The sequence below is a fragment of the Cyrtonyx montezumae genome, unplaced genomic scaffold, assembly GCF_038088225.1.
Source record: "Cyrtonyx montezumae isolate F1298 unplaced genomic scaffold, pur_monq_1.0 scaffold_14, whole genome shotgun sequence".
Classification (NCBI taxonomy): Eukaryota; Metazoa; Chordata; class Aves; order Galliformes; family Odontophoridae; genus Cyrtonyx; species Cyrtonyx montezumae.
In genome coordinates this window covers 3,688,526-3,709,581 of record NW_027071870.1, presented here as the reverse complement: position 1 = coordinate 3,709,581, position 21,056 = coordinate 3,688,526, and the positions used below count along the sequence as shown (strand labels likewise).

Sequence of the window (21,056 nt, the reverse complement as noted above, 5' to 3'; positions counted from 1 at the left end):
TGTCTGTTCAGCCTAGAAAAAAGAAGACTCAGAGGGGATCTGATCCATGTCTGTAAATATGTAAGATGCAGGAGGCAAAGAGATGAGGCAGGACTCTTGTCAGTAGATTATGGTGAAAGGACAAGGGTAAATGGCAACAAACTGATGCAAAAATGTGTGTGGGAACTTCACAGGTAAGGGTGATGGAGCACTGGCACAGGCTGCCCAGCGAGGTTGTGGAGCCTCTTTCTCTGGAGATGTTCAGGACCCACCTGGATGCCTACCCGTGCAACCTGGGCTAGGGAGCTGCTTTGGCAGGGGAATTGGACTCGATGTTCATCTCCAGAGGTCCTTTCCAACCCCTACAGTTCTGTGATATATATATTCAGTGTCAGGAAAATGTGAAATATATGTGGGGAAAATAGTGGCTTCTGAACTACAATTAAAAGGTTCTTCTGCCCATTTCGAGCATGGTTGTTGATGATCATTTATTGAAACAAATGTTTGAATGGTTTATATGTCTCATCAGGACTCCACGGCCAGGTAGTGCTGACACTCAGGACAGCAGAAGATGTATGACTCCATTTGTCCACGTCAGCTTTTTGCTGGGACATGAACAATGTGCATCAATGTACATGTTGGTTTTACGTGTGTTAAAAGGGTGAAGGGTAGCACGTTGTTACACATCCAGTTGCACTTAACGGGAGACATAACTCGCGAGACAAATCAGAAAATCAGCAACGCTTGCTCAGAATAAAGCTGCATTTGTCTTCAACTGGAAATTTCCTCAGTCAACAGAGCCGGGCCTTGCGGTTTACACAGCTGAACGCGTCCGTCCCCTCCTCACCTTGCCACAGCACCGCTCGCACAGGGCACGGCGGTCACACGGCCAGCACGGGGAGCGCCTTCCCCACCACCTGAGGGGGCGGGCATCTCGCGCGCCCTCGCCGTACCCGCAGCCCGGGCCCGGCCCCGGCCCCGCGCACGAAGCGCCGCCGCTCGCCGCCCGCCCGGCCGTAGCGGCCGCAGGGGGCGGGCCGCAGCGTGGGGAGGCGCCGCCTTCGCGCCCGCCCGGCACTGCGGGGCTGGAGGCTGAGGAGAGGAGCGGAGGCGCCGCTCCTCCGGCGGGCGGGAGGAGGTGAGCGGGGCCGACGTGGGAGGGGGCAGCGACCCCGCCGGACGCCTCCGCAGCCTGGCCGTTCCTATCGCCGCGGCTCCCCTCTGCCCCCTCTTCTGGGCGGGCTCCTGCGGGCCTGGCTGCCCTGAGATGAGGCGGGCGCGGAGGGTCGGCCTGGCGGCGGCGCTCCTGGCAGCCGTGCTTCGGGATGCCCGCGTTTGGAGGCGGCCGGGGCGGCGGTTTGGGAGCGAGGGGCTTCGGGGTGGCCGCTCTCGTCACGGGCAGCGCTGTCGTTACAGCTGGCCGGGCCGGGCCGCGCTGCGATGTGCTCAGCTGAGGCAGTCGGCCGGCCGGCACCCCGCGTCCCGCTGCCCGAGCTCCCGCAGCCTTACATGTCCGCCCACCGCAGCCGCCCCGAGAGCGGCGTAGAATGCACTTAGTCACTTCAGCGAACTCGTTGGGATGTTGCGTTTGTTCGGTTTTCGTCCTTAAGGGATTACGCTTCGTAGAGCTGTTTTCACAGCTGTGTCCCCTTCTGGCTGGCTTTAGCTCTGTCGTGTTCGCTTATGCTTATCTAAGGACAAACGTCAAATTTGTATCGCTCCTGCTGTTTCTTGTATCCACAAAGGCAGTTATTTTGTAAAAGGTGGGTTTTCTTGCATTCCATTCCTAAGCAACCCGGTTTAGCTTACTTCTTATCAGCTTCCCATCTAACTGTTTACAAGTTGATTACTCAAGAACTTGCTGTAAAATCCTTCCAGAGACAAGTTAAGCTAACAAGTTTTTGCTCCCTTCAGTCCTCCTCCTTTCCTCTTTTAAGACATGTACTTGTCTGCCTCTCGTTTCCCTTCAGTATCCCTTATGTCAGCTCTTCAGGCATCATGGGTGGATTTCACAAGTGCCTGCTGACTTGAAAATCTTTATCTTATCTTTTTCTTTTAAATTACCTCATCTTCTGCCTCCCTGCAAGAGTAATTTCAGTCCTATATGCTCCCTTACCTCTGAATTGCTATTGTGCATTCCCGTGACTTCCAACTCTATGGTTTCTTCCATCTCTTAGAGCCCAGGAGTGACACCTGTCTATTCCCTAAGGTTATTTTCATAAAAAACATAAATTGTTTCATAAATTATTCCATTTCTTGAATTCTCTCTTCCTTAGAACAGGTGATGAGAAACTGTGGACAGAGTGCCTAATCCAGCTCAGCAGAGCAATTCATCATGACCTAATCCTTGATATCTCCTCTCATAGATTCTTCGGACAAAAAATGGAAGTAGGCTTCAGTATGGCTGAATAGTACCTGAGTAGGACCTGGTGCCCATTTTCTCATGGCAGTTCCATTTCTATTCCTATAAGTTTCATGGTATATATTCTGTAAGTCTTGTAATACCTTCATATCATATGTCATGAACTGAAATAGACCTCTGTAATCATACAGTAATGCATTCTGTCATATTCAGTTGACGTATATCTCTCAGCTGATCAGAATACAGCTCTTCTCATTGTTTTCCTGGATGTGAAACTGTCAGGGTGCAGGACTTGCTGGTATTTTGGTCATGTGCTAGATACAGGACAGTTCATGTGGCAAGAGAGAAGTCAGTAGATTTTCAGCGCATAAAAATCAACGTGCTCTACCAGAAAGTTTCATTGTTAGAATCTTTTTGTAGACTATGGATGCTGTTGGTCACTTTAACATATAATTTTTCATCTTTAGAATCCCTTCTGTCAAAAACTGAGATGAAAAATGCCTTTTCAAGTATATTCTTCTGATAGTTTCCTGGACACTTGTGAAGAACAAAGGTTCTCTTGGTTATAGGATGTTGTGTTCCTCGCCAATGGGTGGGTGAATTCCCCCATTGGTTACTGACATTTTGTATGATTGCTTGGAAAGAGCTTCATTCTCCTTTATTTGTGGTCTATTGTTGGTAGCTCCCAGGAGAGAAGCAACCTAATGCTTTCCCTTAACTCCTTCTTAACTTGCCTTTCCTTATTGCTTCATTAATTTTCAGAGCTTATTCCTATTCTAGAGTGAAAAAAACACTTATGTCAGAACTGTGGTTTCATGTGACTGCTCCCTTTTGAAGGGTTGTTTTGTGGTTTTCTTATGACTTTTTTGTGAGTGTGTGTTTGTTACAGTTTTACTGTGCCTTTTGACCTCTTTTCTTCAAAATTATTGCAGTATTCCTTTTAATTTTCTGTGAGCCTTTGCCTTCGTTCCTCTGCAAAGCCTTTCCTACTGCAACAGTAAACTTCAGTCTTAAAACTTTCTAACCTTTTTTTATTGTGTGAAGTCTATTCATTTTTGCCAGTAACTTTTCATAGTATATATCTCATTTGCTTTTCTTCAGATTTATATTCTCTGCCCAGTCAGAAAATTCTGTTAGGCACATTCATGACCCATGTCCTTGAATCCCTTACCCTTGCACCGGTGGTGGTTAATCCGTATACATGGCCAGATCTGGTAGCCTGCCCTAGCTGTGTCATTAATGATTTCATGAGCAGGCCTTGGGAAATTTCTCTTCTTGTTCTTGCCATTGGATATATGTGAGCAGCTTGTTCCCCAGGCTGAGAGGTGAGTAAGTCAGGCAGATGTCTGCATCATGGAGGTAGTTGTAACATTCTGCAGCTTTCAGAGTTTTGTGTTCCTTCTTTCCTGTCCAGTATAGAATACTACAATAAAAAACAGCATAAGCTTTTAATTAAATCCAGCTTTTGTGGATTCCCCGTCCTTATGCCTGTCAACTGCCAATTCCCTGTCCTTATGCCATTCTCAGGCCAGCTATCTCCATCTTCTAATATTTTGTATAGTTCCCCCAATTTTCTTTATACTCTTATTCTCATTATTTCATTGACCATTCACTTCTGAAGCACAAGGTTGTTTTGTGATTCAAAATTTTGGGGCAGCTGAAGGTGGAAAAATATCCTTCAGGTGCATCAATATTTATGTATTCACAGATCCAGCTTTGTTATTACATAAAGGAGTGAAAGAATGGAAAAGTAGTGACATCATTACAAATGTTAGTCAACAAGTCAGAGTGCTCCTTGTTCTTGATAGTACACAAAAAATTCCTCATCCCCATAAGTATAACTTTGATAAGTTCCTATGGCTGAATAGCAGTACAGGTAACATGTATGGGAGGGAACATATTCTTATGGGAGGGTTGTACTTGTTTCCTTAAGTCTGTAGCAGCCAGGAATAAAAAGGCTTTGAAAGCTAATTAATATATTGAAGGCTAATTAATATATTGAACGGGCATAGGAGAGACAGGCTTTGATTTTGAATAGGGGGGGAACTGTTAAGGTAATTATTTATTTATTTATTTATTTATTTATTTATTTATTTTCTTGTGGTCATGTAATGCTCGAAACTCGGACAGGCTGTAATGTGACACAGAACTGCCAGTTGTCTACTGAATGTTGTTGTAAAGTAACTGAGAGTCATTTAGTATTTAATCCAATAGTCAGCCTTGTAAAATGTTGCTCTCCACTGTGTGAGAGTTCCGTTTTTTCCTACACGTGAAGTTGAGGGTCACAGATGATGCAGTGTTGTGTCTGGGCCTCACAACAGTACGTATAGTTTGAAACGTGTGCTGTGTGAGGTGATCCCACCCTTAACCTGAAATGCACTCTGGATCCAAAATGGGTACATACGTACTTCTCTCTTCAAAGGCTTTCAATTCAAGTAGTAAAACTGGCCTAAGTAAACTCTTTCTTTTTAAGTCTTAATTCCCTTTGTAAGAATACACATGCTTTCATACAAAGATCTGTTCAAATGTGAAGGAGAGTTTCTGTGTGCTGACAGAATTATTGATCTTTGCAGATGACACAATTCTTTTACCCTCTTGTCTTTCACATAACCTTCATTGGGTTCGCCCCCTGTAAAGAAGTTGAGATATGGTCTTGAAAACTGTTGTGAGATTCATCATGACAAACTAAGTAACATTATGACAAGAACAGCATATGTTATATGCAGGATGGATTATTTTATGTATCAGTCTCATTTTTAAAACTGTAAACAAACATCAGTGCAGTATTTTTATCCATTTTCAGAATAGCACTGCTTTTTAAGTAATCGACTTCTGTCAGAACTGATTGTTTGCTGTAATGCTGATAACCAGAATACATAGCTCTCTTCACAATCCCCTTTCAAAACTAAATGAATTTTCATATATATATATTATCATAGATAATAGACAACAGAACTGAAATACAGTATACCTAAGATCAGGATTCCCACAAAGTCCCTCTAAATCAGGTTTTTATCTTTGGACAGGATGTGGTCTGTGTGTGTAATAAATGTGGGTTTTAGAATGGAAGTTAAGAGCTGCATGCTGTTCAGTAGGTCATGCTCTATAATGAAGAAATCGAACATGTTGCCTCATTTTCATCTTTGTTCATTAATCTCTGACTTCACCATCTCCCTACAAACATTTGTAGGGATTTGTCACTAAATCCTTCTGCATCATGCATTCTTTAACCAGGGAAAGCAGTTGTGCATCTCCACGACTCACTGATTTTAATTAGACTGATTTTAAAAACATATGTACTCCCTTGCACGTACTTTTAAATTTGTTTAGGGTTTTTTTTATTGTTATTTTTACTTACTGTAACTGTTATTAAACTTTTAAGTTTTTGTGTTCGCGTTCTGTCTTGTATTAGTGACACAACACAAGAAAAAGATTTGTGTAGTGCATACTTTATGAAGGAAAAGATAAAACCTGAAAATTAGAACCACAGCATTTGCTTCAGTTATTTGTGGGTTCTGATGGCTTGTAAAAATGTCTGATGCTGTCTATTTTTTTTCCCTTCTGTTGCTTTCTCTGCTTTTTTTTTCCAGAAGAAATCATCGTAGGTTTGGTGTCTTAGAAGCATGGAATCAATCTCTATGATGGGAAGCCCTAAGAACCTCAATGAAAGCTTTCTACCAAATGTGGCCAATGGCATCAAGGATGCCAGTAAGATCACAGTAGGCATCATTGGAAGTGGGGACTTTGCAAAATCACTGACAATTAGGCTGATCAGATGTGGGTACCATGTGGTTGTAGGAAGCAGAAACCCTAAACTTGCTGCTGAGTCCTTTCCCCATGTGGTTGACGTCACTCACCATGAAGATGCAGTAACGAAAACAAACATCATTTTTGTAGCTATCCATAGAGAACACTACACGTCTTTGTGGGACCTCAAACATTTACTTGTTGGTAAAATTCTGGTTGATGTCAGCAACAATACAAGAGTAGACCAATATCCAGACTCCAATGCAGAGTATTTGGCATCGCTTTTCCCAGACTCCCTAATTGTCAAAGGATTCAATGTTGTTTCAGCTTGGTCCCTCCAGTTAGGACCGAAGGATGCCAGCAGACAGGTAAACGTTGCATTTGTATTCATTTGATTTGTTTGTAAGATGAAAAAGACAATCATGTACAGAATAAATGATCCAAATTGTGCTCTGGGGTGCCTGTGTGTCTTTGTGGATTGCAGAGAATTGTATGTACTAGCTTAGACCACTTAGCTATGTTTAGGTGACTACAATAAGAAGAGTAGGATCCTGAATTTTCTGTAGTAAATATGTTAATTTATATTCTGATGCTCCAAAGATTGAAGGCAGTCTTTCCCAGTTTATTTTAGTTTAAATGTTGGTTTTGGTGGAGTGAACTGTTGAAAGAGCTGCACAGAAATCTGAGGTCTTGACCCCAAGGCTCAGGAGTCAGCTGTTCTGGAAATACTCGTATTCAGGGTAACCACAGAAATAGTATAACCTATTATTTGGCTTCTGGAATATCCCCAAGATCATAAATACGAGGAAACAGATGGAGGTACGTATGTTTCAAAGTGATCGTTCATTTGATCCGGAACTGCTTGGGAACATCATGCTCAGAGTCCTTCCCAGTGTGTTCCCCAAATCCATCCTGCATATAGAAGGGGCAGCTTTATGTTTTTCTTCCTTTGCTGAAGCAGCACAAAGGCATGCAAGTGCTCAGCCTTTCACAGCATTGTGGGCTCTAAGAGATGCACGAGAAGTGGTGGGTGTAGCATGACTGCTGGAGGCTACCGTGTTCTCTGGCACTTCAGGCAAATTTTAAATAGCACACAATCAATATTGAATTAGCATAATTTTAAAAATAATCTCAGTGCACTATTTTTGTTCCCTTTTAGAGCAGCATGCCACTGTGAGTAATTGATTTCTGTCAAACCTGATCATGTTTTCTGTAATGCGGATGGTTGGAAAAATTTGCATATGTGGATTATGCAGTTCTCTGCTTTGCATTGTGTTTGTGCTACTGCTGTTTTGGGGTCATCATTTAAGATACTTGTATATTTGAGAGACTCACAAGTTCTGGAAATGATTTTAGCCGTTGTTTCAGGTTCTGTCCATTCCTATAGGCATTTCAATATGGGGAATATGTGACATTTCAGAGTGCTGATTACCTGTACATGCCACAGTCACCTCACTGTTACCTTCAAGAAAATATCAATTTTGTTTCAAGTACTCTGTGGCTAAATAAGCGTGCATATTTTCTCACCTTTGCTGGATTTGTGTATAGTGTTGTTTTTGTTAAATATTTATACCATGGTCATAAGTCTGTCATAGCAATGGACAGTTAGCAGCTGCTAACCAGTCAGCAGTAGCTGCAGTTTTGCTCCAGAGGCTCTTAAATTGGGGTGGGGAGGTGAGGGGATTGCTGCTATTTAATAGTTGAGGGTTTGGTGTTCGGATTTGAGTTTTTTGTTTCTGTTTTGTTAAGTTTGTTTTTAACCTTTAAGTCTTTCTGTGACTGCAGTTCACCTGTCTTTTCCAACAGGTCTATATATGCAGTAACAACGTTCAGGCTCGCCATCAAGTTACTGAGCTTGCTCGTCAGCTCGGTTTTATTCCTATTGATTTGGGATCATTGTCATCTTCAAGAGAGATTGAAAACATACCTCTGCGGCTCTTCACTCTCTGGAAGGGGCCTGTAGTGATTGCCATTAGTGTGGCAACATTTTTCTTCGTCTATTCCTTCATCAGAGACGTAATCCATCCATACGTGAGAAATCAACAGAGTGACTTTTACAAGATCCCCATTGAGATTGTGAACAAGACTCTGCCAATTGTTGCCATCACTTTACTCTCTCTAGTGTATTTATCAGGACTTATTGCAGCTGCTTATCAGCTTTACTACAGCACCAAGTACAGGCGATTTCCACCCTGGCTGGACAGCTGGCTGCAGTGTCGAAAGCAGCTTGGACTGCTCAGCTTTTTCTTTGCAGCAGTGCACGTGGCATACAGCCTTTGCTTACCTATGAGGAGATCAGAGCGATACTTGTTCCTCAATATGGCTTATCAACAGGTAATGCTGATCTGTAGCCAAGCAAGCCAAAAATGCCTTGGTTGTATATGTGATACATTAATAGAAAATTCATGTTTTCTGCATCTTTTCCATTGTTTTCAGTTGAAAATCTATAGTGTAATGTTATGCGTAGGTAATGCTTAGTAAGAGCTGAAAGTAAAAGAAACACCCGTGTACCTGGTGTCAAGTTGTGTTCACATTTGTATAATAGGTTGAACCAAGGATGTATTCTGCTTAAGTCTTTGACAGCAATTTATACAGTGAGAATGTAGGTTAGACAGGATAAAAGCAACACCAAAGGAAATATCTGAGTTAAGTTCCTTTGTGTATTTTTAAGATGCAGGAGATGTATCTATATGGTAAGTGCATTTACAAATGTGGAAAAGTACTTAGAGTAGGTATTATAATATTCATAGATACAAATATTTATGTTTTTGCAATGAAAATTCTGATACTTTGTGACTTACTGGACCATAGGTAAAAATATTATGGTCATTAGAAATTCTGTGAATGTCATCTATTACAGGCAACAAAGACTGACTCACAGCTCACAGGAACACTCACAGCAACAATCTCTGACAAACCTATCATCCTTCTGAAGGACTGCTGCTTCTGTCAGTCAGCTTGCTGCCACCTTGAAAGTGGCAGAAGAGCAGCATTGCCATTCAGCATGTAAAGTCTGCAGGAAAGGTGGATGAAATGGAACAGGAAGAAAAACTAAGGAAATCAAATCAGTAACAGAACAAAAACAAATTGGGTCCACAGATTCTAAAAGAAGGAGTAGCATGAAAAATTGAACTTCAGAGAAAGACAGAAAGAACAAACTATGAAAAACAGCAAAGAATTGTAGTTGTTCATATGTAGTGAAGGATCTACTGATTTACTCTAGTAAAGGATCTACTGACACTTTTACTAACAATTTATCTCATTTCTAATAGCAAATCTCACTTGCTGGATGGACCTCTTCTAGGTCACATCAAATCACTATAGTTCATCTTAAAATGGAAAAATAATTCAATATCCAAGCATCTTAAGTACCCGAGCTGTTTTTTTTTTTCTGGTAAAGCTCCTCCAACCAGAACATTCTCAAATGTAATTAATATCAACAGTGAAAGAGACAAAACAATTTGTCTTTTGTATGAGGAAGTGATGCTAAATTGTCTCCAAGTGTAACAAACTAGAACACTATGGATTCATCCAGTTTTTGCTATAGAAGATATGTTTCCAAGGTGTGAAGAATATGGCTACTTTTCTGCAGTATAGAGAATTATAGAGAAATGTAGAAATGCTTAGTTTTGTAAGATAATTGTTGTAAATAGTATATCATATTATGTTTTCTTTTACCAACTCATCTAGTTTTCCTGCTTAACATATTTTTAATCTAACAAGAGCCAGTACCAACAGTAAGGAAATGGTTGTTTTTCTCCAAGACATGAGGAAACCTCTGAAATATTTGACTCCATTTTATAATTGTTCTATTACTGTAGACTTTTACTCAGCGAAATAACTTCTGTTGATACTTCTAATATTCTGGTGAATGAAGTGCTTTCTTTCTGCTCCTTCATCAGGTTCATGCAAATGTTGAAAATTCTTGGAATGAGGAAGAAGTGTGGCGAATTGAAATGTATATCTCCTTTGGAATAATGAGTCTTGGATTGCTTTCTTTGCTGGCAGTAACTTCTATCCCTTCAGTCAACAGTGCCTTAAACTGGAGGGAGTTCAGTTTTATTCAGGTGTGTTACTTTCAGAATAATAGATGTTTGTTGTTAATATGAATTTCTTTCAGTGATAATTATTACTATTGTGAAAAGCACTTTGCAATGTCATTAGAGTATGTTGTTGGTTTTTTCAATCTAAGAAGTTAATAAAAACAGCATAGCCTTACTCAGCAAATAGATAAGCATGTAGGCAAATTCAGCATTTTATAAGTGTCAGAATAGGAACTTGCCTTTTACTCATGCTGGCATTGAAGAATCTACACAGATAAGACAAAATAAGCATAAATCTATAAATTCCTTTTCCATTGTTAGAATTTCTTTCTCAGTTCAAATTAGATAAAGTTGCGCAGACTCACTAAAAACAGTGATACTGATGGGATGAGATGATAAATGTAGATGAAGTCAACTGGAAAACTGAGGACTTGTCTTGAAGAATTATTTTTATTCAGCCTTCTGACAGCCAGTGTTATTAATTCAGTTTTACTTCCTCTACACTGTGTGGGAATTAATGCATCTCTCAGCGGCGTTATTCTTATTAGGTAAAAATCCCCATTAGGGAATATGCAGTTTTCTTTATTAAAAGCAGTAGCTTTTCCAGGTTCTGGCATCCCTTCTACTTCCATTCTTCTGTAGAGAAATCTACTACAGGTAGACATAACCAGCATAAAATACTGAGAAACATAAGAGGTGAAGGCCTTAATAAAACATTTGCTTGCAAACAAAATTCTTATTAATGTTAGATGGCTGTCAGTGATCAGAATCTTTTTAGGATCAAGTCTTAGGATCCAGCCTGTTATTATTTTTATTGGAGTTTTGTTTTGATTTGTTTTACAATTTAGAGTTCAGTGCTGTAGTCTTAACTCTATCTTATCTGATGAAGAGTTTTTAGACATACCTGCTGTGATAAAATTGTTGACTAATATCTACCTACACTTGCATCTACTTTACTGTTCAGGTATTGAGTTACATTTCATAATTTATGGGCATCTTAGAGAGAGTACTGAGGAAGTACTTTTTTTGGCTGTAGTTACAAGAGTTCTTCTATATGTAGCAAAGCACAAAAAGTTTGCTGAAAGATTTTTCAAAATACCATTCCCTAGACAGAACTGTTCATTTTCCCCCACCATTTTGAGCCTTCACAGGAAGTAAGTACTCACTTTGTATTGTTGAAACATTCCTGCCATCCAGAGTCGTCTGTGCGTGGACAATAGTACTGCTGTTATGTGACATACAACTTCCCTGCAAAAGGGAAAAATACGTATTCGTTCACGAGGTCATGACTTTCAGCCACAAACCCAGAATTGGTCTCTTAAGCTTTCCTTACACAGATTTCCACATCTCAGGCTTATGTGATTTAGTCAAAACCCACACAATAATTGCATAATTATATGCCTACAAAGGCATTTTTGTTTGTGTTGTATTTTCTGTTGTTATTTGTGCTATAACTGAAGTCCAAATAATTCAGATTTTAATTACGAACTTTAACAAATTACCTCTCAGTGTTTTGATGAATTGGAAACAAGTTGTTCTTTCTGAAGGGATGTTATAGTGGAATCTGTATTGTGTGCTAAAGAGAATTAGCATAGGTAATTATTTATGATCATTTACTATTTTTAATAGCAAAGAAAAAATTGAAATTCTAAAATTTCCCTAAAGTTAATAGCCATTATGTGGTCATTAATTTTTCATTAATAAATCCCAGAATACAAGTTATTTTTCAGGTAGTTACTATTCCTTTGAGAAAGTCTCCTGCTTTATTTGATCAGAAAACAGGCTTTTGGTGATCGCCCACTAAAGTAAAAGGAGTTTGCATTTCAGAACAGGCTTTGTTGTACCCAGTGTGCAAGTACAACAGGTATATTTTTGTTTAAGGGCTTAAAAGTAATTTAATTTTCTCAGTTTTTCTCTGAGTTAGCATGATGAGCATTGAAACTGCAGCCTGTCATCTCAGTGTTACTGTTCTTTTATTTATCTGGGGAAATTGGTGTACCTCTAGCTCTAGTCTTGATTCCTGAGGTAATCTGCCAAAATAATTGCTGAATCTCTGTTTCACATCTGACGGATGAAGAGTCAGGTAGTCAACACACTCAGTGAATTTCCCACTTCAGCATTTCTTAGAGAACAAGACACTATTGCTTGCTCATCTTAGTAAGTACAGTTTGATCAAAATAAGGGTGTGACCTCTGAGGAGCATTATCACTGAAGGGTACTCGGTCTTGGAGTCTACTGACAAAATATGAGTTTAGATTTAGAAAGTTATTTACATACACAAATGCAGACAGTTTTCTAGCCTTGTTGCAGTAGAACAAGTTCTGAATAGCATCACCCTTATGTACACTGGTACAAAGCTCTATCAGTGTTTGTAATACTACAGAGAATCCCCAGTAGTGATTGTTGTTGCCCAGAAATCGTGGTTGTCTTTGATATCCCAAATTATTTTGGACATGCTTCTGTCTTACCTAGCCTGATTTCACAACACAGGTGGCAGCAGCTCCGAAATTCCCAGCCTTTGGAAACAAAGCAATTCCCAGCAGCCATTCTAGAGCCTGGATAGAATGTTCCTAGCATTTTCAACTGGTATTTCTACTTCTCACCAATATGATTTTACCAGTCAAAGTAAAGTGTTTCATTCTGCTGCTTTCAAACGTCCTCTGCTCTAAAAGATGTTAGTGTGCTATGTCTCCCAGCCAAGACATGACCTCTTACACTGAGCTTTTACCCAATTATCAGAGGCAGCCATTTTGCCTGTACATCTGGAATAAGTCATTGTCAGTAACTACAAATGAGGATAAATGCTCTTAATGGAACTTGGTACAACAAATCTGCCATAGCTAAAGAAGAAAACCTGAAAAATGCTAAGTTGTATAAAGAACATCGTCTTTCTAGTTAAGCAGTGAAATACAATGACGAAGGCAATTAAGAGCCTAATGGAAAAAAATACAGTAGCTGACAAACCCCTCTAGGATTGTCTTTGGGATCTGATTATTAGATGAGAGATTGGAATGGACCAATATATACTACTAGCATATGCCCTAGCAATGCCAAAAAAGCATGCAGCAACTTTCCACAGGTTCAATAAATAAATAAAATTGAATAGAGATGCATCACATTTTTCTTGTACTGTTAGTTTCTAACATTTATATCACTACTTCCTAGAGCTTCCATTTTGACCATTAGATACAAATACACATATTGGCAAGTTAAAAAACATGGTACCGATCTGCAGTATTTCTCTCTATAGCAGTTAACCCTTGTCAGTGGTATTAATTAGTTCAGACCTTCTTCTTTCCCAAGAAAATGGTTATTCTTGAAGCAGGAAGAATTCTTTTTATTACAGGAAAGCTGGGGAGGGGTTTTTTATAAGGTCATTTAGCAACAGGACAAGGGGAAATGGTTTTAAACTGGAATAGGGTAGATTTAGACATTAGGAAAAAAATCTTTACTGTGAGAGTGGTGAGGCACTGGAACAGGTTGCACAGCAAGATTGCGAGCCCCCTCCCTGGAGGTGTTCAAGGCCAGGCTGGATGGGATATTGAGCATGGTCTAGTGGGAGGTGCCCCTGCCTATAGCTGGGGGGATTGGAACTAGATGATCTTTAAAGATCTCTTCCAACCCAAATTATTCTATATTTCTATGGTTCTGTGATTCTTTCATTATTACAGACCTTTAAGCTACATTTTTCTTAAGACAGAAAGACTGACTTTGCTTCTCTCTTTACTGAAGTTAAAACAAAACCCGCTATCCAGTTACTTTTCTACATACACATTCTTTGTTTTGGTGACTTTCTACAAATGTTTCCCAACCAAGTTAGTCGTTACATCAGTTTTGGAGAAAAGATTTTTTCATCATCTGACCACCCCCAGAAGTCAAAGCCCTAGTAGTCCTTTGGCAATGGTTTGGGAAAGTCAAACTTAATATCTTTAACTCAAGCCTGCAGAGCAGTACTGCTACCTGACATTTAAAAGAGCATCAATAAGAAAATCACAGAATGTCCCAAGTTGGAAGGGGCCTGCTATGATCATCAAGTCCAACTGTGAATGTTGCCTTCTGCAGCTTGCTGTAGAGTAAGTGATAAAGTCCTTTGCAGGGTGTTGTGGGAGCCTTGTACTTGACATTAAATCCAGCATTACCTGTTTATGAGCTTCATTATTACCTTGTGTCATTCTACCCAAACCCTGGAGTTCCAGTATTCCTTCTCATTAACCAGTGGATGGAAAATGGTAAGGAATGGTTTATCCTAACTTCAGACAAGTGTATGTGGGTTGCTGCAGGGATGGTCATGGTTAGGAAGAAGCAAACTACACTTCTCAAAGCAGTAAAAATTTGGATTGATAAACTCTGATCCCTTCCAGCAAAATTGCACTGCTCCATAATAAGTATGACTCTTAATAAAATCTACCTCTATAGCTGAGAAAATATAGCTCAGAAATTAATTGTAAATCCAACTGATGTTGTTCCAGTAACTTTGCTGGGATTGTTACTTATTTATCCATGTCTTGTAGTTGGCTTGCATTACTTACAGCTTGTACAAACATTTTCATTTCAGGTTTGACTTTAGCTATAAATACTAGTGCTTTAAATAGTGTTTAATTCAGTCTGTAATGTTCTGAACATGAACTTAAAACCACGTAACGGTATTTCAAGATAGTGGATAGATATGACATTTTAATACAGTGTCTAAAATAAATATTAAAACAATGGATTAGACTTGATTTGATGAAGGACCAAGTACTGTTTTCTCACATTTTTTTCCCCGATTTCTCTTTTTTTAAAGTCTACACTTGGATATGTTGCTCTGCTCATAAGTACTTTCCATGTACTGATTTATGGATGGAAAAGAGCTTTTGAAGAAGAATATTACAGATTTTATACACCGCCAAATTTTGTTCTTGCCCTTGTTCTGCCTTCCATTGTAATTCTAGGTAAGATCATTTTACTTCTGCCATGTGTAAGTAGGAAACTAAGGAGAATTAGAAGAGGATGGGAGAAAAGCCATGCAATAGAAGAAACAAGTGGGTCTGTTCCACATTTCTCTCCAGAAAGAATAACTGTGATGTGATAGTACGCATAGATATTTGTTAGTTCTGTTGCAGATGTTTGGGCTTTTCTTTGTTGTGTTTCTGTTGGTTTTTTGGTCATAAACTTGCATTTTCAGGAGTTTATGTAACGTATGAGTGAAGTCAGAGTGGACTTGCTTGGCATACAGTACAAGCCCTCAATGGAATTATGAGAAATTTCTAACTAGGAAATTACTATTTCAGATAACTACAAAAATACTTGGTTTTGAATTTCAGAGGGTAGATAATTGTGAAATCCTTTTTTTTTTTTTTTTTTTTCAAGTTTAAAATACTCCTTTACGCAGTTGTATCACAACAACATTCCATTATAACCACGCTTTTGAGATATTCCTTTGACTCAGGAGTGTGTATCAGAGTGCTATGTCTTACTGCCACATTTTCTGAGCAATGTTTCTGTTATTTCAACCACACCTCTGTGTTGCTGAGTTCAGAATATTGACTAATTGAGTTAATAATTTAGGAAACTGATTTTGAAACAACTGAAATGAATTTGTAATGATGAGTTGCACATATGTACAGTGTATTTATTTGTGTGGTTTTACAATATTTATCGATTTGAATATGCAAAACCAATTTCAGTTGTGGTCTAATTATGCATCTTGTAAACAAATGGCATTGTGCCAAATCGGACTTTTTTAAAAAGAATCACATGGAATTTTAAACATTGACATCTCTTCATTTTTGTGTGTCATATAAGGAGAAATCCAAACATTATTATACAGGAGTAGAAAGACTTGCAGACACATGCAAGCAACTTCTTTTTGATGTAATAATTATTTTAAAATACCAGAAAATATTTTAAAAGAAAAATACTGAGAAATCTGCAAAAATGAAAATCCATTTTCACTGTGAAACTTCCAACACATTGATACAACAGGGAAGCATCACAATCCTCATGTTCTATGTGTTTGTACACTGGAGTTTCAGTTATGTATGAATGTCCCACAATCTGTCTTACAGTCCTAGTATCATTTTGTGTAAATACAATCCTCTATTTTTATATAGAGTGTTACTTTTACAAACTGATGTTTCTGGGGTATGCCTGAATTTTCGAGAGATAAAATTATTATTCTCAAACTTAAAATTGAAATTTTACCTCTAAGACCTGACGTTCAAAAGAACATTCATAATGGCTACTACTGTTTTGTCAGGTTTTACTCTAATGGAATAGCTAAGCCCAATTGATGTTCCTTCAGGCTACTCTAAATTAGCAAAAGCTTTATTTTAATGAATGAGAATTGGTCCAAATTTTCCTTGGATAGATGAAATTATATTTTTCGTAACTATTTTTGCACTGGATCTCTGAGTTTCATAGCTGAATCTTCACCTACTTTTTCTTTGCAAGAATTTGTCATCAGGATGATACCTGTCAGAAATACAGTGTGCTTAAGTTGAATTTATCCTTAAATATCATCCTTTAAATCCCAGTACTTCTGTAATGAAACCAACAGCTCCACAGTGGTAGAATCTAAAATCAAATTCTGCTCCCAGTTACACTAACCTAAATCTAAAGAGCTTGGTAGTTGTTCTTAATTTCATTTCAAACTCAAAAATGTACTGCAGTTTTATTTTGATTATAGTACCTCTGTTCTCCAAACATCAAGTCTGTGTATGTTCAGGGTTTGCTGCAAATCAAAGACAGATGGATCTGTTTAACTCCAAGCACGTTCAGCAAGGTAATAACATTACTGTCCCATTTCCAATATGCAGCTATTTTAGTGATGAATGTGATACATGAGCCCAATACTGTTTTATCAAACTAGATATTAAGCAAAAAGAACTGTTATTATTGCATATAGATGGGAACCTAAATTAGTAGGAATCCAATTTTCTCATAAAAATGGAGAACAAATGTCATTTACAACTGCTAACTTACTTTGCTTGTGTGTAAATACATTTCAGTGCAGAAAACTGTATATTTTTGGAAGGCTTGCAGAGTTACCTGTACCTGAATTTCCAAGCCAATGTTTCTTATTCCATTATTACAGACTGAAACTAAAGAAAGCTCAGGCATTTGTGCTCCAATGCTTTAAATAAATTTAATTACAGAATTAGCATAAATAGTTCAACTGATACAACTACTCTCTTGGTTATAATTACTCACATACACAGGTGTTTGCAGGAATATTTGCTTGTGAGTTGTTAATCTTCACCAACCCTTGGTATTGTTTGCGTAGAGCTATTTCAACTCTTTGTTATTAATTTCATGCTAGAGAAAACAGCACGTATGATTGATATTAAAATACCCAAAGTCTTGGAGAATTTTAGTGAGATGAACACCATGCTATGTTCTGTCCCAGTTCTGTGCATGAAACCTAATTAAAGTCACTAGAATTGAACAGTATAACTGAAAGCAGAATTTCCTACCTTTGAACAAATTTGGGATAGAAACCATTACTGTTGACAATGTGATTACATTTCCAAATTAAATATACTGCTGTATAGTAATTATACACTTCTGTAGGATATATGGTCATCATTCATATCTAATTCTTGCTTGATGCAGTAGCGATAATGTTGCAGAACTAAGACACTGTACTGGTTGAACATTACATCATAGCCAATATATGCTGTAATATATCATGCAGCCACTCATGGTCTGTACAGAAATGTATTTGCCCCCTTTCCTATGCAAAGTTATTTCAACAGTAGACTTCTAGAATGTTAAAACTTAAATTTTGAACTGACAGAAGTGTCTGGAGGGAATAGTAATGTGTTGTTCCTTTCTTCAAACTATGTGTATTGAAAATGGAAAATGCGGTTTAATTTTACTTGAAATGTTGAGCTATTGAAGTATTAATAAATACAGTGATATTTTTAGGTGAAATATGTGAATACATTTTGTTAAGCATTTGTGCTATCATATGACGTACGGTTTCCAGTTAGGCCATGTATTTATTTCCAACTGGAATAACAAGATGACTTGTTATTTAATCTTGTGTAGTGTTCTTTATTGTAAGGACCGATTCACTGTAACAAGGCACTGTAAGTTTGAAAATAAAATGACACTCATGCATTTATTACACATTAATATATCATACCATGCACATGTTCAGTCACGTAAGGAAACTATTTGTATGATTAATGACGTTGGTTTCTATAGGAGTCCTTGTGTAAGGGCTTATTGGAAAGACACCTGAGGCTAAAAGTTCAGTTTCAGTTGCCTAAATATATGCAAATAAATTCATTTAGACTCTTTAGTTATTTAGGAGAATATATATGTATTTTGAGGAATAGGCTGTTATAAAAATACTTCCTCTGTGATGTTGTATAAATTGTTTATTGATGGCAGGGATGTCGTGCCTAATGTGAAAATAACCTTCACTTCTCTTAATTGTTAAATAAAAACAAAATATTGCTTAATATATAATGCAGAGCTTTACGTATTATGTTAGAAAATAGAAACCTCTATGTATTTAGCAAGAGGATGTTTATTTTCTATGGATGTAAAGGTATTTCTTAACGTTGTTAAAAATGCAGTTCTATTCCAGATTCCATATTTGTCTTTAATTTTATATTGACTGTGGCAACTAAGTACAAGTTAATTAAGTCCTCGTATTCCTGAATTATTTAGAGATTAATTATTCTGAAATTCAGTTTTGCGAGTTGCTTGCTACCTAGCTTATGGTAATAGCTGTGAATTGGTGCCACATTTAACATTTCGTTCCAGCACTGTGCATAATGTGATGTGCCAACATGAAAAAGAAAGTACATTTCTATTTTTTTCCGCATTAATTGGCTATAAAATATTGTGCGTCTGTATGCAGTTGACCAAACATGCTGCCTGACTAGCACGGAGGGAAATTACTAATTAATAAAAGGCAGACAATTCCCAAGTGAATATAGATTTCAAAGGTATGACTGTAGTTAGGAAACAGATTTCCTCTGAATGTTATAAAATCAAAGTTAGATATCTCAGCTGCATAAAGATTAGATAGATTGAGTTTTTAAGTGCAATATTTTCAGCTGTAGCAATGAATTTATGCAGTGGTAGTGGATGCATAGTTCCTTTCAGATACATCTCAGTGCACAAGTTTTTGATTTCTTGGATGTTCATTTGGCAGTGTTTCTATAAATGTAATGAGTAAAGTTGCAGTGTATATTGTATCATTATACAATACTGCTTGGATTAATTAGATTGCAGCCTGTAAAACAAGTGACACATAGAACTGACCTGAACAGTGATCTTTATCATTATGTATTGTTTTTCATGCCTCGCTGGCAGAGTCTTGCAGTGAACATAGTTTGTCTCCCATATGCAGTATTTTCCCAGTATTCTTTTTGTAGTTGTTTGTCAATTTCTCTGTGCTGTCTCTCTGAACAGGGCTATTATAAATTATTAGTAAAATGCTTTTACCTATTTTTCCACAGACTCTGATTTACACAAAGATGAATAAAAAGTTAATGTCAGATATTTGGCTTTCTCTTTTGTGCTTATGCATAATTTAGTTTGCTTTCCTTTATTATACACGTGTGCTCTGATTAACAGTTTTTCTAAGTACAACTAGAAGTTTTCTATGATTTGCATTCTAGAGAGCAGTTGTTTTCTTTTACAGCACATTCACAGAACCATTTCCCTTATCTGATTGTAATGTACTCTTCATGTTTTCAGGACACAAAAAGACACTATGGTACTGTCAGTATTTACTCAATCCACTTGTTACTCCAAAAGCATCTGTGTCAAAACTGAGACTGCTGAGCACAAGTAAGTTTGTCAGGTGGAGACATTCCTCGTGTTTGGTTGTGCACGTGAGAAAGCATTACTGTTTAAAGGAGAAAAACAGGTGAACCACTTTGCAGTTCCTCACTTTGGAAGTATACATCTTTTTTTCCTAGGAGGCTTAGGCCAATATAAGAAGAAAGGGGAAGATAAAATACATATGAGGTGAAGTCCTGCTTAAATAGAGGTCAGCAGCATTAACAGTTCTGAATTCAGAGAAATGATGCACAGGTTGGTGAAGCCATCATGATTCACACTGCTTTCATGTTAAGTTGCACAGCTTTCCTATACTCTCAAACAAAGCCATTCCCTAGCAGCTACAGAATTTAGATGTGTTTAAAAATCCAAATATTTTATATCTATTTGTGTCGTGCCTGTCATAAAAATAACTTTTTGATCTCAGAGATCTGTCTTTTCTGAGCTTCTTTAAAATCTTGCTGTGTTTCTGTACATCACAGTGCTTGTTTTTATGAGTTTTGATACTATATTAGGAGCTGGGAAACCCAGCATAAACCTTTCTCCAACTAAAACTAGAAAAATGTAGGTTCTGTCTACTGTGACTTCACTTCCTGTTAATCACAGATCAGATGGAGGTGCCCATCAAATCCATAGCACCTAGTGATTAAACACTGCATTGTAATAGATAGGGACGTGTAAATTCAGATGCTTAAAGTTTTGTTGACTTTACAGATTTGAGTACTGCCAACCACTTTGCTTGTTATTTTGATGGTTTGATTTTCTTCTGTGAATGTCAAACATAGGAAGTGTGGCAGTAAAGTACTGCACTTCCCTATTGCCCTTCTTTTTCCCCATCCTACTGGTCAAAACAAGAAACAAGAATGAAAAAGAAGACAAGAACTCAACCAGCTGATTCTTAGAGTCTGATTTCTGTACTGTAAGGAGCTTGGTGTCATATTTGATACAAAGCATAGATGGCTTTGAAAAAGCCCCCAGGTTCTGTACAGCCAAGGAAATGACATCACCTGGCTGTGGCACAAGACCCCCTGATGAAGCACGAGGAAAGCTGTATCCTTTGCAGAATATTATTTCAAAAATGTATTTCTTAATTTGCTCTTAATCTTTATTTGTTTTTTTTTACAAAATACTTCACTCAGCAA

At 38.1% G+C, this 21,056-nt stretch overlaps 1 protein-coding gene across 1 annotated transcript; it reads left to right on the top strand.

The window, feature by feature from the left end:
- The first annotated feature begins 1,080 nt into the window (after positions 1–1,080).
- On the top strand, positions 1,081–15,454 carry LOC136045556 (metalloreductase STEAP2). The gene is made up of 5 exons (XM_065731564.1): positions 1,081–1,117; positions 5,932–6,456; positions 7,895–8,422; positions 9,991–10,155; positions 14,915–15,454. Exons 2-5 carry the CDS (start codon positions 5,965–5,967, stop codon positions 15,197–15,199), a joined length of 1,470 nt encoding a protein of 489 aa, XP_065587636.1. The 5' UTR covers positions 1,081–1,117; positions 5,932–5,964; the 3' UTR covers positions 15,200–15,454.
- The last annotated feature ends 5,602 nt before the right edge of the window (positions 15,455–21,056 follow it).

Excerpts from the sequence above, each read along its gene's own strand:
- LOC136045556 (XM_065731564.1), top strand. The coding sequence starts at position 5,965 with ATGGAATCAATCTCTATGATGGGAAGCCCTAAGAACCTCAATGAAAGC. Across the intron at positions 6,457-7,894 it reads CGAAGGATGCCAGCAGACAG|GTCTATATATGCAGTAACAA; the intron begins GTAAACGTTGCA and ends CTTTTCCAACAG. Across the intron at positions 8,423-9,990 it reads TCAATATGGCTTATCAACAG|GTTCATGCAAATGTTGAAAA; the intron begins GTAATGCTGATC and ends CTCCTTCATCAG.